The 25,816-nt window shown below is 33.5% G+C and overlaps 1 protein-coding gene across 2 annotated transcripts in view; it reads right to left on the bottom strand.

Annotated features, from left to right (window-relative positions):
• Window positions 1-791: 791 nt before the first annotated feature.
• SNCAIP (synuclein alpha interacting protein) overlaps window positions 792-25,816 on the bottom strand; it is a 199,722-nt gene continuing 174,697 nt past the window's right edge. The window contains exons 7-12 of one of the 2 annotated variants that reach the window (XM_051997926.1): window positions 25,174-25,299; window positions 22,433-22,602; window positions 17,072-17,164; window positions 14,653-15,712; window positions 12,762-12,835; window positions 792-1,405 (exon numbers count right to left, since the gene is read on the bottom strand). In XM_051997926.1, the coding sequence (XP_051853886.1) occupies window positions 1,321-1,405; window positions 12,762-12,835; window positions 14,653-15,712; window positions 17,072-17,164; window positions 22,433-22,602; window positions 25,174-25,299 (1,608 nt within the window). In that variant the 3' untranslated portion in view covers window positions 792-1,320. The remainder of the gene's footprint in view (window positions 1,406-12,761; window positions 12,836-14,652; window positions 15,713-17,071; window positions 17,165-22,432; window positions 22,603-25,173; window positions 25,300-25,816) is intronic. The other variant, XM_051997934.1, reaches the window with a different exon arrangement.

Below are 25,816 nucleotides of genomic sequence, written 5' to 3'. Positions count from 1 at the left end.
TATATTAATTATAACATCAACATATTTTGTCTTTTAATGTTATAATAATTTATACTTCTTCTCTTGTGAAAAGGTCAAAAAATTTTACACAAAGCATGGGAATGCTGAGTTCCTAACTCCTATAATGTAGAAGGGATAATTGCACTTTTTGAAAACTGGAACATATGAATATTAGTACTTGACTCCATATAGAGAAATTTTTGAACTGGGCAGTTAGCATTTATTTCTTCTTTCTCAAATTATCATGTTATATATGTTTTTCATAGAATGTATTCTTTTTGAGAGCAAGGACTTTTAAAAAATCTTTGTTTACCTAGGGCCTAGTAGATTTCATCACAAAGCAGTTGCTTAATAAATGTAAATGTAAAAGAAGAGAACAAAAAATAAATGTAAATGAAGAAAACAAAAACAAAAAAGTGCTATGTGATTATAAAAAGATCAAGTTTGGACCTGGGAGATGCAGCTCCTTCTCCTATTGGTAGAAGTCAGGTATTATAGTATGGAACATAGGAAATATAGACTTGACTGATATGTAGATTGGTTTGGTCAATGTCCTTTTTTGTTTTTGTTTTTTAAAATTATATTACATTATATTATTATTATAATCACATATTATTTTATTTATATAATTATAATATAATAATGTCATTATTATATCAAATGGTTGGGAAGTGGCAAGGATATAATTCAGCAATGAAGGCAATAAAGAGATCAATGAAAATTAACAATTAAAAAGTATTGTTGGATTGAATTGATATCTTGTGTCAAAACTTGAAATAATCTAAAAGTACTTTAGAAATACAAATATTACAAGTTTATTGGAAAGGGAGGCACTCAGAGATTAGAGATGGCTGTTAACATTGTTTTATTTCCTTTTACAAAAAATAGAAATGACAGACAAATTATACTTGACAAAAAATAAAATAAAACCACTGGTCTTGAGGGACCTGAGCCCAAACAATTTATGTCATTGAAAAAAGAAGACAAATTAGCATTCTTATATACCCATGCACCTGATAAAAACAAAATGGGATCAGTGGTCAGACAAACAGTCTGTAATGTTGTAGCCTTTACATCATTTAAAAAAATTATGTTTGTTCAGTAATGCCTTTAAACCATACATCTTTAAAAACAAGTTATATATACACATAGTGTAAAAAAGGATTTCTTATATAGTCTAACTGCTACAAATTTAAGGCATTCTAATAATCCATTCATTTGCTGATGAGGATTATTTCTCATAGTCCTGTTTCCCCAAAGGATATTTAAAGGATTTCCAACTGTATCCAAAGGTCAGCAGTAAGACATGATGAGGTGTGATTACAAGAAGAGTTCCTGTAGTTCTGGCTCATCAACACTCTCTTTGCTTTGAGATTTCTCAATTTTCTGATTTATGTCAGTATGCCTGAGGAGAAAAGAATACACATAGCAAAAATTAGGTAAATCTGTGGTTAGGTTTGTTACCAAATAAACCTGAGCTCAAACCAATTTGACCCAAATGTAAATTAATTGTCTTCATATAAACCGCACAGTAAATGTTTCAGTGATCAAATTGCTTTTTCATATAAACTTCTCCTTTTTGAACAATAAAATCAAGAATTATGCAACAATACATATTTCACTGAGTCTTAGAAATACCTTTCCAACTTTATAGGTGAATTCCAGCTCCATCAACATTCAAGTCAGCCCACTTTAGATATGAGCAACAATGCAGTCTACTATATCTAGATGAAACCAGAAGTATTCAGACATGTCTACACGGCATAAAGTCACTGGTGAAGCCTTAAATTCTCAAGGAAACCTGGCTCACATTGTGGGAGAATTGGAAATCAATTACTCAACTTGGATGTATCAAGTCAGGCACTGTGCTAAGTTTGTGGATACAAAGAAAGGCAATAACAGTCTCTGCCCTCAGAGAATTATATTTTAGTATGTGAAACAATGTGTAAATAATTAGGCAGATACAACATAAAAGAGAAAATTTAGAGATCTTCTACCATCTGGGAGATATTGTGAGCTGGGCCTGTTTCAAGCCTTGGAAGTGTAATAATTGAAACAAAATGAGACACTCAAAAGGTTATCCCAATCCAGTAGTTCATACTCATTTACTTAGACGTAGCAGAAGGAGGATATTCAACAAGGATGGGTTATGAGGACACTTTCAGTTAATTCAGTTGAGTGAAATCTCTTTGCTTGAGTCTCCCATTCTGTTCCACCAGTCAAGTATTATCATGTTGCTAGCTGCTTTGTATTCTTGTCAGGAGGGAGTGATATTAGCAGCATGAGTCTTTAATTCTAAAGTCAATGAACTTTTAAGGAGTTCATTGTATCATTATTTCTAGGGCTGATTAAAAAATCAACATAACTTGTATGGGAAAGAAGAGTTAAGATATTGCTTCTATCACATAGGATCATCTATGGGATCCAAAAAAGGTATCCTGTAAAAAGTGGCATTTGAACTAAATCTTGAACAAGTCAGGGAAGCGAAGAGGTTAGAGTATTCTAGACATGGAAGATAATATATGTGAAAATTAGCAAATAGCACTGCATGGCTGGATTATGGGAAAGATGGGAAAAAAAACTGTAAGAAGCTTGGAAAGGTAGAAGGAGACCAGGTTAAGAAGAATTTGAAACAATACTTTACAAATTTTAAACTGTTTGGTAAATGCAAGTCATTAACCAGAAAAGCTTGTACAGTAGAATAACTTGTGTTGGAGGCAGAAGATCTGGATTCAAGTCTAATCTCTGCAATTTATTAATGGAACAATATTAGGCAAGTCATTTAAGTTGCCTTGAGCCTCAGCGTTTTCACTGATAGAATGGGAATAAGAAAATTTTTTCTTGTTTCTCTCAAAGGGATGTTGAAAAAGATCAGAGAGTCAATGTCTGCAGCTTTTCAAAGTGTATCATGTAGAACATTCTCTCTATAAATAAATTCAGAAACTAGAAGGAAATTGTAGTGAAATCAAAGGATGACTCATAGGTTCTTCTCAAAAAGGCAAATAAAGAAGTCAGTGAAACTGCTATTATTCTGTTTTATCATGAAAGCCAAAGCAATAAGAAATCTTTCATGGGACACCTGAAACTCTCTGTAAGGCAAGAGAACATTCAAACAATGAAAAGAAATGTCAAATTAAAAGAACAAAAGTGAGAATGTGCAATTAACAAAGTTCCAACATTTCTATTTAACAAGCTATTGGCATTAAAAATGAATAATGGATAAAATAAAGACATAGAAATGAATATTAAATAAATAAAAAATAAAACAATCACCCAGAGAGCCAAGAGAATCAAGAAATTGCCTAGAAACGCTGGCTCTCTTTGCTAGGTAGGGAGCTACAGCAGCCAAGGAAACATCATTTTAGAATATAAACTCATTTATAAAATCTTATGGAAGAACACTGCAGAAAGTTATGAATAGTATTGCTCTAAGGAACAATAAGAAGCAATGAAGGAAAAACAAGCTTATAATAATTCCGTGAGAGGTCCAATTAAGTCAAATAGTTTGTGAGCATTTAAAAATGAATCTGAAAGGACAATGAATTGAACAACAGCCAAGGGATAGCTAACAAACCTGTTTCTACATGAATGACAGAGGAATAATCACATTTAAACTCTAACATTATAGTCTTCAGCATATTTCATGTGGAAGTAGAAATGGAAAGAAAACAAAAATATTTTGTGTTTGAGCAACTATACTAGACCAAATAAATAAAGAAGATTTATGTGCTCAAGGCAACACAGTTTTGAGGATGGTGAAAGATGGATTCTAAATATATCTGAAAGAGAAGTAGGCATGCTTTGGGACAAAATCATGGATTCTGTTGTTTCTGGAAAAAAGGGAATAAAGAAAATATCAATTTTTTGCATCTAAAAATTCCTGAGAATAATGTACATGTATAATGAGGATATTTTTGATGAGAATGGAAGCTTTCACAAAAAATATTATAGAGAAGACTACACATTTATAGTAACACAAAGAACTGAAAAGTCTCAAGATCCCTGTGCTTGCTATTGATCAAAAATAAGCAAATAACATTTGACAGAAGACTTAGGGAAAGATGGCAGTAATGCCTCACAAATACCCTGGCAAAAGCTCTTAAAATGCACCAGAAGGAACAATGATTGAAAAAACAAAGAGGAAAAAGTTATAAGTTGCTTCATCTGTTCTAGGATTTCACAAAAGACTATCAGCAACTTGTAGAAGCTCAGAACAGAGACATGAAGAAGGAAACAGTGAAGGAGTCAAAACCCAAACTTAAGTGAAGCTACAAGAGAATGAGCCAGGTAGATTTACAATTAATTTCTACCAGACATTCAAAAAACAAATTAATTCTTATTTTACATATAAATAAGAAAATAAGGGATCTTTCAAATTCTATGACACAGATATGGTCTTGATATTTAAAGCTAACAGATTAAAACAGAAAAAGAAAATATAGACTACTCTTAATGAACATCACTAGAAAAATATTAAATATTAACAAAGTTTATAATAAATATACACCAGGTTTGATTAATTACAGGAATGCAAATTTGTTTCAATTTATGAAAATTTTAAACATAGCAGGCCACACTAATGCATATGTTTTGTCAATAAAAATCTATAATAATAATAATAATAAAAAGTTTGAACATGAAAAAAACATAATAGCTCTAGAAAATTATGGGAAAGAAAATAAATTCGTATAAATAAATAACATTTCAGAAGAGAAATTCTATTCACATTAACTACAATAGGTAAACTATTAGGGAATCTACCAATACACATCTAGGAACAATTTGAATATAACTACAAAAAGCTCTTTACAGAAATAATAAAAAAGGTGTAAATAACTGAAACCATATTAATTACTCATGAGTAAGCCCTACCTGTAGAATAAAAATGACAATATTACCTAAATTGATTTACTCAATTAATGTCCTATCTTTCAAATTACTAAAGGATCATTTTATAGAGCTAGTAAAAAAAATTCATCTGAAGGAACAAAAAATATTAATCAAGAATATTAAGTAGCTAAAAGCTGATAAAGAAGGAAGTTTAGCAGTTTCAGATAAAAAACTATACCACAAAACAATAATCACTGAAATGATTTGGTACTGGTTTAAAAAAGAGATTTATCACCTGGACAAATCAAATAACAATTTACAAAAATATTGGAACACAGTTACATTGTGTTTGCTAAATCTCAAAACTTTTGCTGCTGGAATAAGGGGGTTCATTATTCAACAAAAGTTGCTGGGAAAACTGGAAAACAGGTAGAAATTAGGTATAGAATAATATTTCAAATCATGTATTCAGACAAGTTCCAAATAAATATGAAATTTAGAAAGAAAAAGTGAGAACATAAATGAATTAGAGGAAAACAAAAACAATACCTTTCAGATATGTGGTTAGGGTTCTGGATTAGTTTATGACTAAACAAGAGATAGAGAGAATCACAGAAAATAAATCGGGCAGTTTTGATTACATAAAATTTTAAAAGTTTTCACACAAACTAATGCATGAAATTATAAGGGAAACATAATTGGGGGAGAAATCTCTGTAATAAGTTTCTCTTATATAAGTCTTATATTTAGAACATATAGGAACATATTCAAATTTATGAGAACAAGAGGCATTCCTCAGGAAAGAAGTTATCAAAGTGTGTGAACAGTATTTTTTGTCCCCTGAGTCAATTAAGGAGGTTAAGTGACTTGCCCAGGGTCACACAGCTAAGAAGTATTAAGTGCCTGAGGTCAGATTTGAACTCAGGGTCCTCCTGACATCTACTACACCATCTAGATGCCCCAACAGATAGCTTTCAAAAGAAAAAATCTAATCTATCAGTAAACATAAAAATGCTTAAAAATTGTTAATGTTTAGAAAAATGCAAATTAAAGCAAATCCAAGATTCTATTTCAAACCTATCAGTTTAGGAAAGAAGACAAAAAAAAAAAAAAGAAAAATGGTAATTGTTGGGGATGTTTTTGGAAAAGAGGCACCCTTAATGAATAGTTGGTGGAGCTATGGATTCTTGATGCAGCTATTGTGAAAAACAATTTGGAACTAGTTTAAAAAATCATTGAACTGTGATACCATTACAGTGGTATGTGCACAGATATTTTTAGTAGCTCTTTTTGAAGAGTCAAAGAACTAAAAACTGAAAGATGACCATCAATAGAGAACTGGATAAACAATTTATTATATATATAGATAAATATAAGGGAATATTATTGTGTCATAAGCAATTACAAAATTTATATGGTATCAGGGAAACCTAGAAAACTCTGTTTGAACTGATATAAAGTGAACCAGGAAAATGTTTTCTATAGTGACATTATAAAGAAAAAATTGAAAGACAGAGAACTCTAAAACAATACAATAATCAACCAGGGTTTCCAAATAATTGATAAGGAAGTATATTATCTATCTCTTGACAGAATGCTGATGGACTTAACATGCACACTTAGACAAAGTTTTTGGACAAGGCTGATTTTTGTTTTCTTTGACTATACATATCTGTTATAAGAGTTTTGTTTCTTTCTGATATGGAAGTTGGTGTGAAGAAAAGAATGGTAAGAATTATGTAGTAAAAATTAAAAGAAAAATAAAAAAGAGGATGATTAAATGATCTTTAAAATGCACAGAAAAAGAGGAAGTCTTGAAAGAATTGTGGATAAGTAGAATACTTTTTGAAAACTGTAACTGAATTTGTTTTATATCTAAAAGAAAAGCAAGCTTTACTTGCTAAAAGAAAAGCTATAATCCCAATTATTTTATTATAGTATGTATATGGAAATGACCATTTTATTTAAGACATTTGTTAAAGTCAGAACAAAAAAGTTTCACAGAAAAAATACACCCTTCGAGGCTCTCTTCTGAAAAAGTTATCTCCTATTGTAATAGGACACAGCTGACATAGGCAGGGGTTATACATCAAATTCAAGACTGACATTTTACAAAAGAGAATTTTAGTTAGTAATTACAGTAGGAGATTCAGAGCAGAAAAAAAAATCTTCAATGGTATAGTATTGATCCAAGTAGGAATAGTTTCCATGATTCTTTGATGCCTGTTGCTATTCATGCCTTGGCTTTCATATATTGTCAGCAGGAAGTTATGCAAAAGGCAAGTCTTTAGTCATCTGAGACATTTAGAACAGTTTTTAATAGTTTTTAAGGAAAAATCATCTGTAGGACATGGTGGGATAGGCCCGTAATTTTTCTTATTGGGGAGGTTGAGGCTGATGGATCACTTGAGTTTAGAGTACTGAAAAATGGCAAAAGCAAGTGGGGTATCTTCACCAATTTCAGCGCCAATATAATAAGCCCTTGAGGGTTGGAAGGAAGGCGCCAGGCTAACTAACAAATTGGGCCAGAAATGGAAGAGGTTATAGAAGAGGAAGAAAAGAACAAAAAAGAAAACAAAAGGAGAGAGACAGACAGAAATAGAGATGCAGAGACACTCACAGGCAGACAGCAAAAGTCAGAGATACAGAGAGTAAAAAAAAAAAAAGGACTTTTAAAGATTTGGTTTCCACACATATATTTGTCAAAATCATAGAAAATTTCCTGATTCAACAGAACTTTCTTCTACAACTGTATGATTATAAATACTAATTGAAGTAAACCTAGAAGTGTATGCTTGTCAAACAAGTTTGCCAGTGCCATAAAGGATGCAAAATTCAGTAGAATAGGGATTCCTTATAGTTGGTAAAGCTCATCAAATGTTCTTATTTGTACTTGACATTGTGCTTATTGCATTATGTCCCAGAAAACTGTAGAACTCCCCAAGAGAGCCATAATTGCTCAAGGGTTTGGCATAATTGTCACTTGGGAAGTAAGTGTTTAAAGACGAGTCTTTTGTCAAGTATGACATGAAATTCACAGAAATAATTCACTAGTATATATAGTATATATATATTAGAAAGATGCTACAGGTATACAGAGAATAGGCTAATGATTGAATATAGAGATTGTTGGATTGTGTTTATAAAAACTGCTACACGATGATTTCAAGCTTTGCCTTGACAATAAATACCATCTTTTCAAAACTAATTTCCCTCTATGATACCACATGACTGAGAATCAAGGACCTGAGAAATCAGAATTTCAGGATCCCCAAAGGACAGTCCAGAGAGGCATAATGAATTGGAATATTTTACTAATTAAAAGATATTATATTACTAATTAAAAGATATCAGAGAGATACATATTTAGGGAAAAAAGACATGCATGAGCTTGTATCCCTTTTGAAAGCAACAGATTATAGATAAGATTAACCTTGTGCTTGTCTGGTACTCATGCATTTGCAAGAGAAATACAAGAAGACACATTGGGTGAACCCCTCACAAACACACACATATAATATGATTTATTTATAGACATGGACAAGAATCATATGGGAGGAGAAGTATTACAATCTGCGCAAATAGAGGGAAAGATTATCACTCCATTTGGCTTCAGTTGACAGCTGTTCTTCAATGAAATCCAGTAAAGTAGCTATGATCTGTGTAAAATCACCTCATTAGGATGTAGCTGGACACAGTCTCACTGAACTCATTCCTATAGATTAGAATTTTAGAAAAGATAAGTGACTCAATTACAGTCCCTTCATAAGGGATTGTAGGAAAGGGATGTTTGTGGCAGCCTGACATGGCTTGTGTGGATAAGTGTGTGGAATTCTATGTATAAGGTCAGTTTTAACTGAATGGATTCCGGCATTAAGGGAGAGGCACAATGAATACTTTTGTTTTTTAACTTTTAGCCCAAAGACAAACTATAGTGTCCTGCGCCCCATTCCTCAGGAGGGAAAGGAGACTTCTGAAGCTAAAAACAATGTGGAGAGAGCAGGAAGACCAGATCAGCACAGGAAGATTTTGGAATAAATGTAATTAAAACTTTGAAAAATGGAATGGTCCATTTTCAGAGATGGTAAGCTGTCTATTATTGAAATTCTTTAGGTGAAGACTGGACAGCCATGTGTTAGGAAAGTTATAGAGGGATTTTAAAATTCAAATGTAGGTTGGAAGATGCCTTCTAAGGTCCCTTCCACCTTGAAGGTTCTTTGAGTCCACAATTCTGTGTACTTTTTCCAGTATCTTGGATCATTATTTGATTATCATCAGTGATTATTAGAAAGGATTATAGATTTAGAAGTTGTAGATGATAGACCTAAGGTGATGTTGAATTAAAAAATGTCCCAGTTGAGGGTTCTGGAAAAGTGATGTAGATGTCTAGCATCAGCTTTTCTTTTTTCTTGTCTTCTGAGAGTCAAATATTAAGAGAAAAAACAAACATTAAATGGGAATATGGGACAGTAATTACACTAGATGGGTCTCAATTAAGAATTAAAAAAAATGGGTCACTATCACCAAATACCTCTATCAGGCAATTTGATGTTGCTATCAAAGCAAAGACAAGCTTGTTCAGTAGGACTGGCGTCACCTTTTGCGAATGATACTTTTCCTAAAATATGCAAGGGAAAGATATTTTAGCCATGCCCTCATTCTAGTCTTTTCCATGATCCTCCCAAACCACTATATTTTTATCTACTTTTAATTGAATTTTTCTCACAATACTTTATTCATTATATGAATATGTATATATTTATTTATATGTAAGTATAACTCTGGTGTGTATCAGTAGAGGACTTCCTGATGCCCTCAAATCATCACCCCTTTCTTGAATTTCTGTTGATTAGACTTTGAAATATAAAAATAACACTGGATAGCCTTAGTTTTAGCTCTGGATCCCTAATTCTCAGTGTGGTTAATTTATTGGCAGGAAAACTGACTGCATCCCATGATGCCCACTGCTTCATGAAAATGCTTTAAAAATATTGCACAATTAACTGCTTGGTGCTGGGATGAGGGATTTTTGAATATTAAATCATTGGATATGACACTGAAGTTGTTCCCTCAAGATAGAAAGAAATCTAGTGGCCAACGTTTAATATTAAACTTATAAGTAACAGGAATTGGTGCTCACTTTAATGTGTTATAGGTCACAGACTGACTTAAAGTGTATTAAATCAATGTTTCACTGGTATTTGAACAAAAAGGTAATTGCCAACATTCCTTTCAAATTGTAATATTACAAAGCTAACTTGTTCTTTTAAAAACAACACAAAAAAAGATTTATCTGCTCATTGTAAAAGTCATTCTCTACAATTGAATCATACTGTAGTTATTCAGTTGTAAAATTGAATAGAATTCTAAAGGGTAAAGAAAAAATTTTTCCTCTTTTCTCAAGCTGTGAGAAATTAAAAAAAAAAATAACAAACAAAAACCTCCCCATGGAATTGACATTCCTTTTAATTATGTATGCTGTTCTTTTAATAGTTTGATATGGAGTATCCATTTCTTCTTTTAACAGAGAGGTTCTTGGGAACATCAAGTCCAAATCAAGTGTACTCCTGGTACAGGGTCTCCAACTCATAATTCCTCATGAGCACAGTAAAGATTTTCACTATATTGACTACAGATTGGGCTTCATTGTAGGGAAATCCAAGTTTTAAAGCTGCTTTTCTCCAGCTTCCCTTCCTTCTCTTACAAATCAAGCTAATCACCCAATTAGGTGGTATTTCATACATTATTTATGTCCACTACCAAGTCAAGAGAAAATAGTAACAAGTCTTGTTCTGGCTTTCTAAATCTATAGGAATTTTTTTTTTAATTCAGAAAAATTTACTAAGGAAATCCAGAAGGCTTTCATTAACTGCAGCTATTTTCGCTATCATCTGAGGCCCTTAGGCCTGAGGCACATTACTAGGATGGAGAGTAGATATTTCTTCCTGCTGCCTTGGACAGGTGTTCACAGGCAAAAATGAAGCTGAGAAGTGAATTAATCATTTGATTTATTCTTTCTCAATTCCCCACTCTGGCTTGAACTTCTCTGAAAAATCTACATTTCATCTTGGAACACAAAGCTTCCCCTACCGTGTATCTAAGGCAATGTTTCCTTTCCTTCAGTGGGATTCTAAGAACAAGCTTGGGAAATTCTTTCTTTTGTTTAAGATTCAGTCATAAGACTCTAACTCATCCTTTTCTAATAGTTCCAGCTATGGAGATGAGAAAACCATTCCTTCAATTTTCTAAGTAAAAGGAAGCTTAAAGGCTGAAATGAATCCCTTAAGAATCAAGAGTCCAGATGGGAACTGAGGAATAATTTAGCATAGAGAATGATGTATAATGTCTGGGAAATGCTTTATCTTTCCTCCCTTGCTCTTCATATCTCTCTTCATTTCTGTTGATATAGAGAAACTGGGCCTTTTTCCAAGGAGTTGGAACTACAATGAATATTTTCTGGATTTCCAGACACCAGGAGGTGACAGAGTCACAATGGATAGAATTGTAAACATTTTTCTTTCCTTCAAACATTTTTTTTTGGAAGAGTGAATCTCATCTCTTATAAGAACACATGTATTTTGATCACAAATATTTCTTATGGGATATTTTTCTTTTTTATTATAAAAAGTGTCTGGCACATTGTGATTAATCAATGTTTCTTGGTTGTATGCTTAGCGTCAGCTTCAGTCAATCAACCAATATTTATTAATCATCTACTATGTAACAGGCACTGTGCTAAAAACACTGGGGTTACAAAAACAGGCAAAAATTATTCCTTATCCTCAAGGAGCTTACAAGTTAACAAAGAAACAATATGCAAACAAATATATAGTAAACTATGTACAGGATAAAAAGGAAATAATTAACAGAGGGAAGGTACTTAGAGTTAGAAGGAGGCTTTCAATAAAAGATATAGAATTCCAGTTGGGATTTAAAGAAAGTCAGAGTTGGAGAAGAAGAGAAGGTGTTCCAGGTATGGAGGATGACCAGAAAGGTATGTGCAGGGTGAGAAGTTGTTTCTTGCTTGTGGAACAGCAGGAGGCCATCACTGGATCAAAGAGTACAAAGAGTAAGGCAAAGTTTCTTGTCTAAAAATGGTGAGATAATTTGGCCTAGTTGACTTCTGAGATCCCGTTCCAGAATTACAGCTTTATGGTTTGATTCATTATCTTAATATAAACAAAAGAGGTTAAGTATTATGGTATGGATCCCTTGGGAACCGGCCTTGGAGTCAGGAAGACTAGTATTTAAGTCCTACTTCTGATACACATTGTCTGCTTGACCTTGAACAAGTCAATTAATACCCCAGGTAACTTTAAGACTAAACTGCAGAATTGTTGAGGATCTACATTAGTGCAGGAAGTTTCCCTACTGGAAGCACTCTACAACTTTAAAATCAATGATCCAGAAAAAAAAATTGGAAAAAACAAACACTTTAATACAACAAAGGTCTTGTTGCTCCTTAAGATAGCATCATGGTGAGAAAGAACACTTCCAATCTTTAATTGGCAATCAAATAAACATTGCCTTTTTTGAAAGTTCTGGTTCTGACTCGAGGCTGGTTTACTTTGTGCACGACAGGAAATTTAATTTCCATACTCATCTGGCCCTTGACTCCCTTTCATCAGAGACTGAAAGTTATGCCAAAAGCAACGAAGCAACAGAGATGATTTACGAACCAGGCTGCTGCTTTTGTGCCGCCTGTGCCTGCTGACGGCCTCAACTAAGCCTCTTTGATCGATCATTTTCAAGCTTGATCAAAACTTGATAGGCAATTATACATTTGTTTAGAGGGACTGGGATGGTTGTCATCGACCTTTCTCTGGCACCAGCTTCTGAGCAAATGAGGACCAGGAAGATTTGTTAAGAGCTCATGCAATTCAAAATTAAGCAAAAGAAAAGTGGGTTATCTCATTTCATGATGCACATACCATGCATAGTTACGCAGGTGTTCTTCAAGCAGCAAGTTAGAGGAAAGATTGGTACAGCTGCTGCTGTGAGTCCCCTAGAGAAGTATAATGTCAAAGTCAGTGAAAACATGCAATGATGTGAGCACATGCACAAAACTCAAGGAGATTTGAAAGTGATACACAAAGTTGAAAGGGCAGGAGGCACATGCTTCATATTGTAAACAGGAGATTTTTATTATTTACTACCGAGGGACACAAACCTAGAAGTTATTAGGATAAAATATAATTTTAAAATGACTTAAGTTTTGATACAATATTTAGATAAAGGCAAAAGTCTGTTTGAGGCTATTTCAAAGAATGTGTTATTATTCCACATAAATAAAATCCAAGAAAAATTCCATTACCAGGACAATACCACATGATGTACCAATGTTCACCTTAAGAGACCATCCAAGCTACAGCCAATGGATTATCTAGAATAATAGTTAATGCAGTTCAATTCATTACTAACAAATTTAGTAGTCCTTTGATTTAAACAATAATTTGGAAAGCCAACATTCAGTTATTTAGGATTTGATTATTCAATTAGTGATTATTTAGATCATTTGATTGCCTACTTTTTCCTTGTGTGTCCTCCCCTTTGGTACCCCTGTTACTTTTAGACTTCTCCCCTTAGGACACTTCAGTCCTTATGAGTACTCCCATCAAATTGATCAAGGATAAGACAGAAGGTAAAACACTAACTAGTGGATTGATTTCGTACCACATGAATGTGAGCAGCATAAGTATCTGTACCAGAATCTCAAATTAAGTCTGGCTGATTTCAGTTGTATGTGCTCTCTAGACTTTCTGTTATTACAAATTGGTTGTTTTGCTTGAATTTCATTTTAGCTTTTTGTCCCTCTTCAGGGGGTATACATAGCGAGTTGGGAGAATGTTTTCTAATAGAATGTTCAAGATCTCAAACTTTTATTTCTCTGTAGTCTCTTCTGTAACAAAACATGTATAATAAGAATCTATTCTCACACAATTATGTATCCCAAAAGCCTTAGTGCAGTTTAAAGCCTAACTTATTAAGTTTAAATAGCTTAGAACTGACTTAACTCTTTTAGGATACTCTATATTACAACATATTTGTTTTTAACATAATCTCTAAAATTCAGGTTGGAGATCATTATTGCAATTCCACATTAATTCAGGCACTTTAGGAAGATATACGTGTATGTATATATACACACATACACAAACTTATATAACAAGACATATATAAAATAAATAATATAATAAAAACAAATATGGTATTCACAATTGTATATTTATTAATACATGTTGAATATATTAATGAGAGAGTATATCTATATATTTCCTCAAAAGTTATACCTAACTTTGATAGACTATTCCTTAAAAAATAGATTTCTACTTGTGTTCTCATTGATTGGACTTAAGAGTCAATTGGTCATGTAAGGGAGGAATCAGTATCAAGAAGACAGTTTTCATGGATGGGCAATTTAGATTATAAGTTTCATAAAGCTAAGAAATGTCATATTTAAGTTTGATATCTTTTCTAGTAGCTGTCACACTGCTCTGCACCCAAGAAGCTTTTAATAAATGTTTGTAGAAATAAATTGAATGTATGACATTTTGGAGAATAAAACTATAACTTCCCTGGAATCAAGTCATTTCAGTAGACTGGAGAATCTGAATCTGATTTCTGATGAATTTACTTGCTCTTTCAGAATATTTGCTAAAAAAGACATAAAAAATTCAAACAAAGCATGAATTTAGTGTTATGTTTTTCTCTACTTATGCTGAAACTCTTTAAGGATTCCCTTAATGTGACACAGGACAAAAATCTGCTCCATGCTGAAACAAGACATTAATTAGTAAAAGAGATTTTCCATATAACACTCACTGCCTTATTCTTTCCTTTGCTAGTAGAGGTCACTGAATTTCCCTTGGTGTCTGCAGCTTTCCTTCCTAGTGAGGTAAAGGGTAGTGTTGATGAGGTCTTGGTCTGGTTTACTGTCTGATAGTTATTGTTATTGTTCTGGTTGCCACTTAGTGTCTCCATTATGGACCTGAAAGTTCCAAATGGTCTTTTCAGTTGGTCACCTGTCTCGTTATTTGGGGGAAGTCGCTGAAGGACCTTACCCCGCTCTTTGTCCTTTTCTCCATTAGGTTCAAGCTCAGTTTGCTCCACCTGTACCACTGGCTCCTCAAAGGTTACTCGAAGTTTCAAGTTTTGGGAAGTTCGGCGCTTGGAAGATGGAGACTTGAGGGCACTTTTGGGGCTAGTTGCAACCTTTTGAGCAGTAGTACTATCAGGAGTAGACTGTGTGATGTCCCCAGGTGACTGGCCCTGAGATGTACTCCCAGATGTTGCATATTGGGTTTCTAAGTCCAGATCACTACTTTCTGAAGTAGGAGATGGGCTATGGCCATCCACAGACTTAGAGGCCCTGATGCTAAAAGGAAACCTGCGTCCTGTGGCCAAGGTATGTTTTTTAATCATCAGGTGTAGACTTTCAGCACTTTCCACACTTTCTACAATGGGCTGGGGCCTTGGTTTATCAGTCCTTCGCACAGGAGTATTTTTGAGGTCCTCTGAATTTGAATCTGTATCAGACTCGCTCAGTGATCTCTGCATCAGTTGTCTCAGTCGAGCAAGTTTCAGCTCTCTCTTCTCTGGTGGAATCTTTTTCATATTCCTTGAGGAAGTCTGAGCATCCTGGAATTCTAAGGACAGCTTTTCCTGGGTACAAACATTCTCTGAAATTTCTTTCCCCAGTAACTGACGAAGGATTTTATCTGAATCTTCATCTTTTGCCCTGAATTTGGTACGGTTGGAGGCTGATATACTTCCAAGAACCTGAATTCCATCTTGGATGTTTGGCTTGTTTTTTGTTACACACAATTCATCTGCATCAGTTGACTTCCACTGGGATTTTCCAGAAGCTGGTGAAGATGGTGCACTAAAAAGACAGGCAAAAGAAAAAAGAGGTGTAATATCTTGCTTATAAATTGCAATTATTCATGTTTAGGGCATCTAGTAATTCTTCAAGTGGAACAAGAAAAAACAATGGAAATTACTTTAAAATATGTGGTCAAAATATCACAATACTAGTTATTCATTTGACCCTTCGGTATGAAAAATGAAACAAAATAAAAAATATTGTTTTCTGCAACCTGAAAGAAATGATTATTTCTCTTTTGTATTTTTAATTGTTTTTAATTTGTTTTATTTGTAATTGTAATTGCAATTATATTATAAGAAAAAATTGTAAACAAGTACAATTTGTTTAATTGTATTTAATAATTAATCACTGAGTAAGACCAACATTTTTCCCCTTTTCTATTTCCTCATCCAGAAATCCATCAGAGGGTGAACTCTTGGGCAAGATTTTTCCAACCAGGAAAACTAAGATCTAATCAGACAATAAAGAAATCCCAAGTTTAGGGAAATGGGTAGATTTCTGCCCATTGCATTTACTCTGGGAAAATGCAGATTCTGTCTTTTATAGATCACTGTTATGGATATTAATAAATCTCTATAATTAAGATTAGGTGCTAAGTGTTAATTTACCTCAAAACTTTTGGTGGAATCAGCTCACCTCTCATTATTATATTCATTCTTTTATTACTTGTTAACCAATCAGAGTTGATTTATTCTCAGGTGTACCCCCTTTTCAAAATAACTTTATAAATACAGAAGATTCAATAAGTTCAGTCTCTTTGTTTATGGAGAGGAACAATCAGCCAGTTTTGTTGATTGCTTTCTAGAAAAAGTCAATAAAATTAATTATATTTTACTCAGAAACTCTGTCTTTTGGAAATTTTCAATCATCACAAACCTAAGACTGAAATGATATAGTACAAACTTTGGAGTTTTTGTTGACTCTTGAAAATGGTAACTAAAGAGACTCATAGCTTCAAACACTATTTCCTTTCTTCTTTCCAAGAAGAATATTAATTGCCCTGGTAATTTTTTTGAAAGTAAAGGGCAAAAGGGAGAATAGGGATTTTAAATAAAATGTCTTTAAGGCTTTGGGGCAACTAGGTGACGCAGTAGATAGAATGTTGGGCCCCAAATCAGGAAGACTCATCTTCCTGAGACTAAATATGGCCTCAGATACACTGTCTTGACTCTAGGCAAGTCAATTATTTTACCTTAGTTTGATATCTGTAAAATGAGCTAGAGAAAGAAATGGCAAACCACTCAAGTATCTTTTCTGAGAAAACCCCAACTAGGGTTATGAAGAGTCATACAGGACTTTTTGTTGTGAACAACACAATACAACAGAATTCCAAATATCAACATTTTTTGCTATTACCTGGGGGAAGAAAGGAGGGCTTTGCCCTCAGATCTCTGTGCTTCTAAAAGCTGCTGGAGCTGATTCTGTAATGTGACACGTTCCACTGTCTGCCTGAAATTTAAAAAAAAGTTTAAACTTTTTTATTATTGTAGTTGATATTCTCTCATTTAGAGGAAAACATTGTGCTAAATCATATCATTTCTTTGCAAAAGGGACAACAGAAACTTCCTTTAAATTAAGAGATACAAAACAGCCACTGGTTATAAAAAGTCAAACCAATCTGTAAACAGTTTTCTCACATCATATTAACTATCATGAAATATAGTGTTTGAACTAAATGAACCAGACTGAATGTTGTTGTTCAGGAATAGTCAGAGGCTATCGATTAATCAGTATTGGAAAAAAATGGAATCAGGAGGACCTGAGTTCAAATCCAGCCACAGATACTACCTAGCTGTGTGGTGCTGGGCAAGTTATTTAAAACCAATTGCTTCCTTTCCCTCCCAAAAGAAGTAAAAATAGTCCAAATGATGCACAGTAACTGGCAAAAAAGTCATACCAAGTAATGATTATTATTTTATGTGTACTCTGAAGCTACTTACAGAGTCCAATGGGAATGGATTCAAAATCACCAACCATATGTGGCAAAGGGCTAACTCATAGGTATTTGTTTTTATACCTGGTTTCTTTTTTCCTTTGGTAGGATATTCATGAAGTTATCCTTAGATATGTAGTAGTTTTTTGCTGTCTTATTGTTCTTTTTTTATTTTTTTAGATGAAGTTGCTATAAAAGATAGGTTAGAGACCATTACTACAATTCCATGTACAGATAGTCACTTTAGACATTTTTTTTCCTTGAGTTAGCATGGTTTTGCCACTCACAGTTAAGTCTTGAATTTACTTTTCTTTAATGTTTCCAGTGTGCTCTCAGCTCCCAATGCAGATACTGTCACCAATTTTTGTTGTTCCAGGAACATTGCTAGGATACTGCTGAAAAGTATAAATCAAACAGCCCTCTGACATTCATAAAATCTTCCTCTCGTTAAGGATGGGTAGAAAGGTGATGGAGGACCTCTATCCTTCCCCATCTTTCCAGAAATTCTATCTGAGCGGTTTAGCTATACTCTTCTCTATACTGCAAGACACTCCTAAGCTTTGAGGTCTTGAACAGAGCTTTCTATTTTATATAAAATCTACAGAAAATGAAGACGTTTCTTCAGATAATATAAATACAATTTCTGTGTAGAATCACTGCATTTCTTCCAGTGTATTTTTTCAGACTTATCAAATCTAGTGTAAATATCTTTGATTCAAATATGTTTACTCTGGGCTGAAGGGTAGTGATTAATTCACTAGAGACATCTAGGTCTTGTTCACACCTACTGGATATTTCTGCTTGATTTAGTTGAGAAATCAGTGATCCTCATTCTTACACTATTACACAATGGGTGCTTAATAGATGTTTACTGAAGTATTCCTATTTCTATTTTAGAAATGAGAAAACCAGCTCAACGAGAGTCAATGTATTATAATGGGGCAGAGAACCTGAATTCAAATCCCCTCTGTCCAAAATGAGGGATTTGAACTATGTAATCTCTAAGGTCTTTTCAGATGTTAAATTTGCGTGTGACTTTATGAAGCTAACACAGTTAGTAAATAATACTAGAGCATGAATCCCAGCCTTCTAATTCAAATCCAGTGATTCTCCTACACAACTTCTCTATAACATGAATGCCTTCCCTGGGGAAGAATGTTTTTCCTCACTTTCCTAGTGGCTAACTTTAGACTCTGTCTTTTTAGAGATCACTTTTCTTTCTGTTCTAAAGCCAATTTATGTGAACACCAATTAATAGTTTCCCAAGCCTAGTGCCATGAAAGTTAACTAACAACCATAACCCCACAGCAATGTTCTTCTCTGGAGGTAGTGAGTCTAAGTTTGTCTCAGTAATGAAGGATTAAGAAAAAAAGTATGGGTTTATTCTCATTTTCTCTCATTCATTCTGTCAAGTCCATCTGCAGCTGGAGTTGACCAAAGGTGAAAACCTAATTGGTTACAGAAAGGACTGAAGGTCAGAGAAAACATTAAAGGATAATGCTTTCTCTCCAAATCCTTTCAGTTTTGCTGAGTGGTGATAGACAAGAGGCTTGCTAGGAAGAATTTGTAATGAGTGGGTGATACAGAGAGCTTTAGATCTGCTTTCAAAGGGTTTATTAGGTAGCTCTTGGGAGGTTGTGACTTTGAAAGAAGTAGTCAGAAATAATTGTGTTGAGTAAGTAACATGGCATCTAAAGAGACTGCTTAAAACTTAGGGAGGAATGATAGTCTTTATTCAATTTTCCCCTCTGAAAAAGAGCATTTAAAAAGAACTAATCTAGTTAATTACAAATGGACAAAAGAGAAATTCTTGATGAAAAAAAAAACACTATGCTAATGGATCAAGATTTTGGCAAAACTGAAGAATACCATTTCAATCTATTGCTTCTATTCATTTTTAATTCTTGCCCCCCACATCTTGTCCCTCCATCCCCATTCTGGTAAATCTAATCTTTAATGCCTCAAGGAAACTCAGACTCCACATGACATAAATGTTTGGTAGTTTCATTCCCTAATATCTACCCTACTAAAGGAGGTCAGCATGTGCTTCCAAATACAATTCTACTTTCTTTATCCTTATAACACTATTCCCAAGCCCACACAGATATTCCCCATCTTTTCATCCCTGTATCCCTTTTATCTTAACTACTCCTTGCTAGGTCCAGTTTCTTCACAGAGTCAAATTCTCTTCCAAAGCAGTTATCCTTAAATTTAAGTTTTTCTATGAACTGCTAGAGAGTGTAATAAGATAATATTATTTATCTTATTGCCTAGTAAGATATATTGCCCATTGAAAACTTGGTATGTACCAAGCTGAACTTGGTCCACTTAATCCTATGTCAAAATTGAGAGTCCCCATGCTCATTAGGGATCTTGATCCTAATCCTTTCACAGTATTAAAATCTTCTCTGTGAACAAGAGGTCCCTGGTCTATCCTCAAACTAATTTATGAGCTGTATGCCTTAAATAGGCTTAGATGAGTGGGGGATGGACAGCTAGTAGAAAAATAATAGCCACCTAGGTACTTTCCCTTGTCTCTAGTCCCCTCCCCCTGTTTGGACTTCCATCAACCCTTTTAATAGGAAAAGTAGGAGTCCTACCTTTCCCTTGATCCCTCCCCCCAACTCCATCTCCATGTAAGGTTATTTATAGGGTCTATAGGAGCTAATGGAAAGAGATAGCCAACTTTAGCACTCATGCAAAAGACCAGGAAAAAATAGGGCCACAGGGACTAAAGCTATGCCCATTAAACCGAACCCTTTAAGTCACTTCAGATTTCTCCAACCTGACTATAGTATACTGTAATAAAACAATTCATCTAGAGAAGGCCCTGGGGTCAACACAGAGCCTTTCTTATTGATTAATCATAGCATTGGCTACATTCACTTAAATACTTTTATTAAGCTGTGCTCACCATTAAGATCTAAGGGGAATTAAAGGACTGCAGCACATTAGTGTGCATATATATTTTATGGCCATGGACAAAAGCTTGTAACCAAATTGCTGAACTTGGGCCATTTGCAAAAAAAAAAAAAAAAAAGTTTAAGGCATCCGTGAATTCTTTAATAGGTGAATTTCTATGTGTTATGTATTTTGAAGATCAGTCTAAAGGAGACACTAAAGAAAAAATTGCTGTCATTCTAAAGCTTATTTTTCTTCCCCATCTTACTAAAAGAAGGGGATAAATTCTTTTATGCATTTGCCAAGTGGACTTATACATGAAATTCTAAACAGCACAATCGATAGTTAAATGTTCTATTCTAATTCAACTCCTATTTGTCTGAGTATTCTTTTTTGGTTTTCCTTGAGAGTTTATAGTCTGTCTTTCTGACTTCTAAGTGTAACTATTCCCAAAGTTCTGTCCCTGTCCCTTATTATATACTTTTATCCTAGGTGATATATAACCATTCTCATAGCTTTAATTATCATTGCTATTCAAATGACTCCCAGAATTTCTCATTTTCCAGTTCTAAAAGTTTATATTCAGTCATGAATTAATATTCAAGTAATTAATTTATTTAATATTAAGTTGGGGAAGCTCTCTGTATTCTTGTATATATATATATATATATATATAATTTATTAGATTATTTAGTTCATCTAGCTAAATTGGCTTAATTAAATATTAAATGCTAAATTTGTATTTTTTCCCTCCTTTGAATTTACTCACTCAATTGAAGAAGAATAAAGATATTTTTGGTAGTGTAAGATTTTTGATTTGTAGTATAAGAAACTGATAAGTCCTAGAAAGTTGTTTGAAGCACACAGTTGTGACTGATATGCCAAAAGTTACATACCTATTTTGAAACTAGTTCTTACTGATTTCAAGCATAGCATTCTCTCCTCTATACTACTGCTTTAAAATTATTACGTATATTCCTATAGACTTGGGATGTAAAATGCTATCTGTATCCAGAGAGAGAATTGTGGAGACTAAATGTGGATCAAAGCATAGTATTTTCACCATTTTTTTTGCTTATTTTTTCCCTCATGTTTTTTCTCTGTGGATCTGATTTTTCTTCTACAACTTGACAAATATGGAAATATATTTAAACATATTGCCCATATTTAACTTAGATTGCTTGTTGTGTTGAGTAGGGGGGAGATAAAGGAATGAGAGACAAAAATTTGGAATACAAAATCTTACAAAAATGAATGGTGAAAACTATCTTTACACATATTTGGAAAAATAAAATAATATTAAGAAAAAAGCTGAAGTTGTATGCTTCCATAATTTTAAGTAAATATTCTTAATCATGGCCAGAAAACTATTATGCATTTAAACTCACCCCATCAATGTAAAAAAGAGACTAATGGATAAAGAGAATGGAAAACTTTTTTCCAGTTTAGTAATTTCACCAGAATAATTTATATGTTACAAAGTTATTTCTCTGAATTTTTAAAGATTTGAACACAGGCAATTAAGGCAGTGCACTAACAGCCCTTTATTTGCCTATGTAAGATGTGATAAAGCAGAAAGAAAACTTGGAATTTTTAACTTTGGCAAGTCATGGATGTTTTTTGGCTTCAGGTTCCATCTTTTAAAAATTGCAGAAAAACTGCTAACTGGTAGTTGGATGGTGATTTTCTTCACCAAGTAGCTTCCCATGTAAGTGAAGTCACATACCTAGTCCTTTATTCCTTAGAATAAATCATACAAAAATGAAATAGATTCTAGAAATTAGCCATATGATTTGTAAAAGGAAAAGGCATTTCATCAACTCTTCAGATGGCCAATTCAGAATAATCTATTTTTTTTCCTACTGAAAAGGTAATAAACTCACTCCTTCAGTTGCTTGGTTAGCTTCACAACCTGAGATGCTAGAGACATACACGTCTCTACCACCACTAGGTAACGGGAACACATGGTATGCCCATGTCGCTCAGCACTCTGGGAGGGTTTCTCTCCTGCATGATTCTGCATGGTAACATTTGCTCCATATTCAACCAAAGTCTGTCAAAAAAAATTCAGAGAAATTTATTTGGAAAAGAATTGTCAAAACTTTTTTTTTTTTGTTATCATCACAATTGTTATTTTTCAACAACTACCAACATCTGATATTGGTATGGTATTGCCCTAGTTCATTTAAGGACCCCTAAATATGTTGTGCTTTGTCGTTTGTCAACTAAAACTTCTGGTCATTAAATACTCAGTGTGCTGAAAATTAAAGCTGATTAAGGGAAAGTATTTTCTCTCTCAAGTTTATGCTCATCCACAATGCAAAGGTGAACTCAGCATTTGTCATTTACCTCAGAGGAGTATTGAGCGAATGAACAATGGTGAGCATAATTCCATGCTCATTCTAACTTCAACATTTTTCATTCTAGTACTTTCTCATGATTTTCTATTTTCTTGTTCATGTCTTTTTCTTTGACACTTTGTCGCTGTTCTCTTTTTCTCTCCTACCATATGGAAATCTACTCTTCTCAGACTCTTTGATTAGTGCTATATTTCATGATTTGAGAACTAGCTATTAAACAATCTAAATTAAAAATGAATTAAAAAATCAAGTAGAGAAATCTTTTCTCTTTAGTGATGAATAATCTTAAATTTATGTAAGAGCCTGAAAATTGTATTTAACAGGCAAAATCAATCTGTTCCCCCTGTATTTCATTTTTGATATTTTTAAGGACTATAGGAAGTATACCTATAACAGTCTACAATTTTTTTGAAGGGTTGATGTAGTATTTGATTCTTTTCCAGTTCAATACTCATTCATCCTTCACATCCAATCAGTTGACAAAGTATAATTAATTCTATATCCATTACCTGTCTTACATGCAACTCCTCCTTTCTATGCACATCATAACATTCTAGTTTAAGCTTTCATCACCTCTAGCCTTTACTACAATAGTTTCAGATTTGGATTATATGTATCCAGTCTCTTTTTTCTCTAATGCATCCTCCATGCAGTGAACATGTTGATATTCCTAAAGTACAATTCTGACCACTTTATTCCTGTGATTACAAAGCTTCAGTGGTTCCTTATTGCCTCTAGGATAAAATGTACATTTCTTTGGCCTTAATCTTATCACACTCTGGCTCCTATGTACTTTTGGGAGCTAATTATATGTTATTCTTCCTATCTTCTAACTAAATTGGTCCACCTCTTTTTCCTCCCACATGACATTACAGCTTCCTACTCTGTGCCTTTGCACAGGTTCCATCCCATGTTTGTAGTACCCTTTCTCCCTTTCATGTCTTGAAACTCTTATCTCCCTACAAGGTTTATTTCCAGTGCTATCTCCTTCATTAGGCTTTTCTTGATGCTCATGATTGTTAATAATTTCCTGCCTTTCCAAATAACCATGTATTTATCTTGTATACATATTACATTTACTTATCTATGACCATGTTGCACTATGTCCACTCTCTAGTCCCTTCAGCATTTCAGTTCAAGATTGTACTGTCTTTGTCTTTGTGCTATACCCATCCTACCCCTTTGCATAGGACAGTGACAGGCACTTAATACTTGCTTCTTGATTAACGAACCTTCAACTTTGAGGCTAAATTAATTTTTTCCTTCCTACTTCTCTCTTCTATAATTCTCTCTAATTTCTTGACATTTTTAAAATGTAGTATCCCCAAATAAAAACAGTAGATAATAGGAACTATAATAGGAAGATGACTGAAATATTTGCATATTTTATGCCTGATATGATTCAGTTTCAGGCTAGCTTTAGTCATACTTAAATACAGTCTATTGGATCTTTTAGATTACCCTCTACTTTATATCTTGCTCGGTCATTCATATGTTGTGCTGCTTTGTCTTTTTTTCACTTGTGTCTGACACTTTGCGACCTCCTTTGTGGATTTTTTTGGCAAAATATTTGAGTAGTTTGTCATTTCTTCTCCAGCTAATTTTTCAGATGAGCGAACTGAGGTAAATAGAGATAAATGACTTGCCCAGATTCACATAGCTAGTAAGTATCTAAAGCCAGATTTGAATTCATGAATGAGTCTTTCTAATTCCAGGATTAGTATTCTACCTGCTATGCCATCAAGATGCCCTAATCATTTACTATCTTAAATAACATCACAAGAATATCTTTATGTAGTCTGTTTTTCTTCTTTAAGTATAATTCTTTCCATAACTTCATTCCCTCTACTAACTGTTGTTATACTTATGATACAGAATGAATAAGTTATTATTCGTGTAAAGCAAACATCCCATTATCCATATAACTTGGTAGGTATACAATCCATTTATATATATATATATATATATATATATATATATATATATATATATATATATATACATACACACATACATATATATTATATAAAGTTCAATACAATCATATATAGATACACATATATCACACCATATATGTAGATTTGAAGCTATTTGGATCACTGTCTACTGTAATGGTTGTTAGAGAACATTAATTTAATTCAGATATTCTTCCCTCATTCTAATATTACTTATTTGCTTCTTATTATCAACAATGACTTTTGTTATTACATATTTTTCTCTTCTTCTAAAAAGCCTGGTGCTAATGAAGTGGGAATTTGTCCTACCTGTATGCATCCTAGGTACCCATGCTGTGATGTTACATGAACTGCACTATTACCATCTTGGTCAACTTCATCCAAAGAGATTCCTTGTTCTTGCATAAACTGAAGAAGCCAGAGAAGGATTTTTTCCTACAAAATAACAAATCACATGTTAAAAAAAATAAGCAGAAATAATGAAAAGGAAAAATAAAAATCCATATAGAGTAGCTTAGAAAGAAACAAGTTTTGTGTCAAAAAAGAATCTTATCAGATTGGAATTGCAAATTGGAAAAACATTTGTTGAAGAAATTAAAGAGGTCTATATACTTGTGTGAAGAAGGAAGAAACTTAGAAAAATACCCAACTTAAAACCTGAGAAGAAACTTTAGTGCTAGAAGGGATCTCAGATTTTATCTTTTTTAATCTCCTTCCTTTACAGATGAAGAAACAAATGGAAGGCCCCAAAATAGGATAAGTTGCCCAATGTCACATAGTTAGTAATAGGAAAGCTAGATTAGAATTTAGGGCTCCTTGTTCATAGTAATTTGTTTTCCAACTACTCCAAAAAGAATTTTCTGAGATTGTCTCAAAATTTGTGAAATACTAAATAGCAAATACTATTTTGATAAGTGCCATTTATATTTACACTTAAAATCCATTTTTTCCC

The sequence above is a fragment of the Antechinus flavipes genome, chromosome 1 (genome assembly GCF_016432865.1).
Source record: "Antechinus flavipes isolate AdamAnt ecotype Samford, QLD, Australia chromosome 1, AdamAnt_v2, whole genome shotgun sequence".
Taxonomy (NCBI): Eukaryota; Metazoa; Chordata; class Mammalia; order Dasyuromorphia; family Dasyuridae; genus Antechinus; species Antechinus flavipes.
The sequence above is the reverse complement of the archived record's forward strand: the minus strand, read 5'-3'. Positions and strand labels throughout refer to the sequence as shown.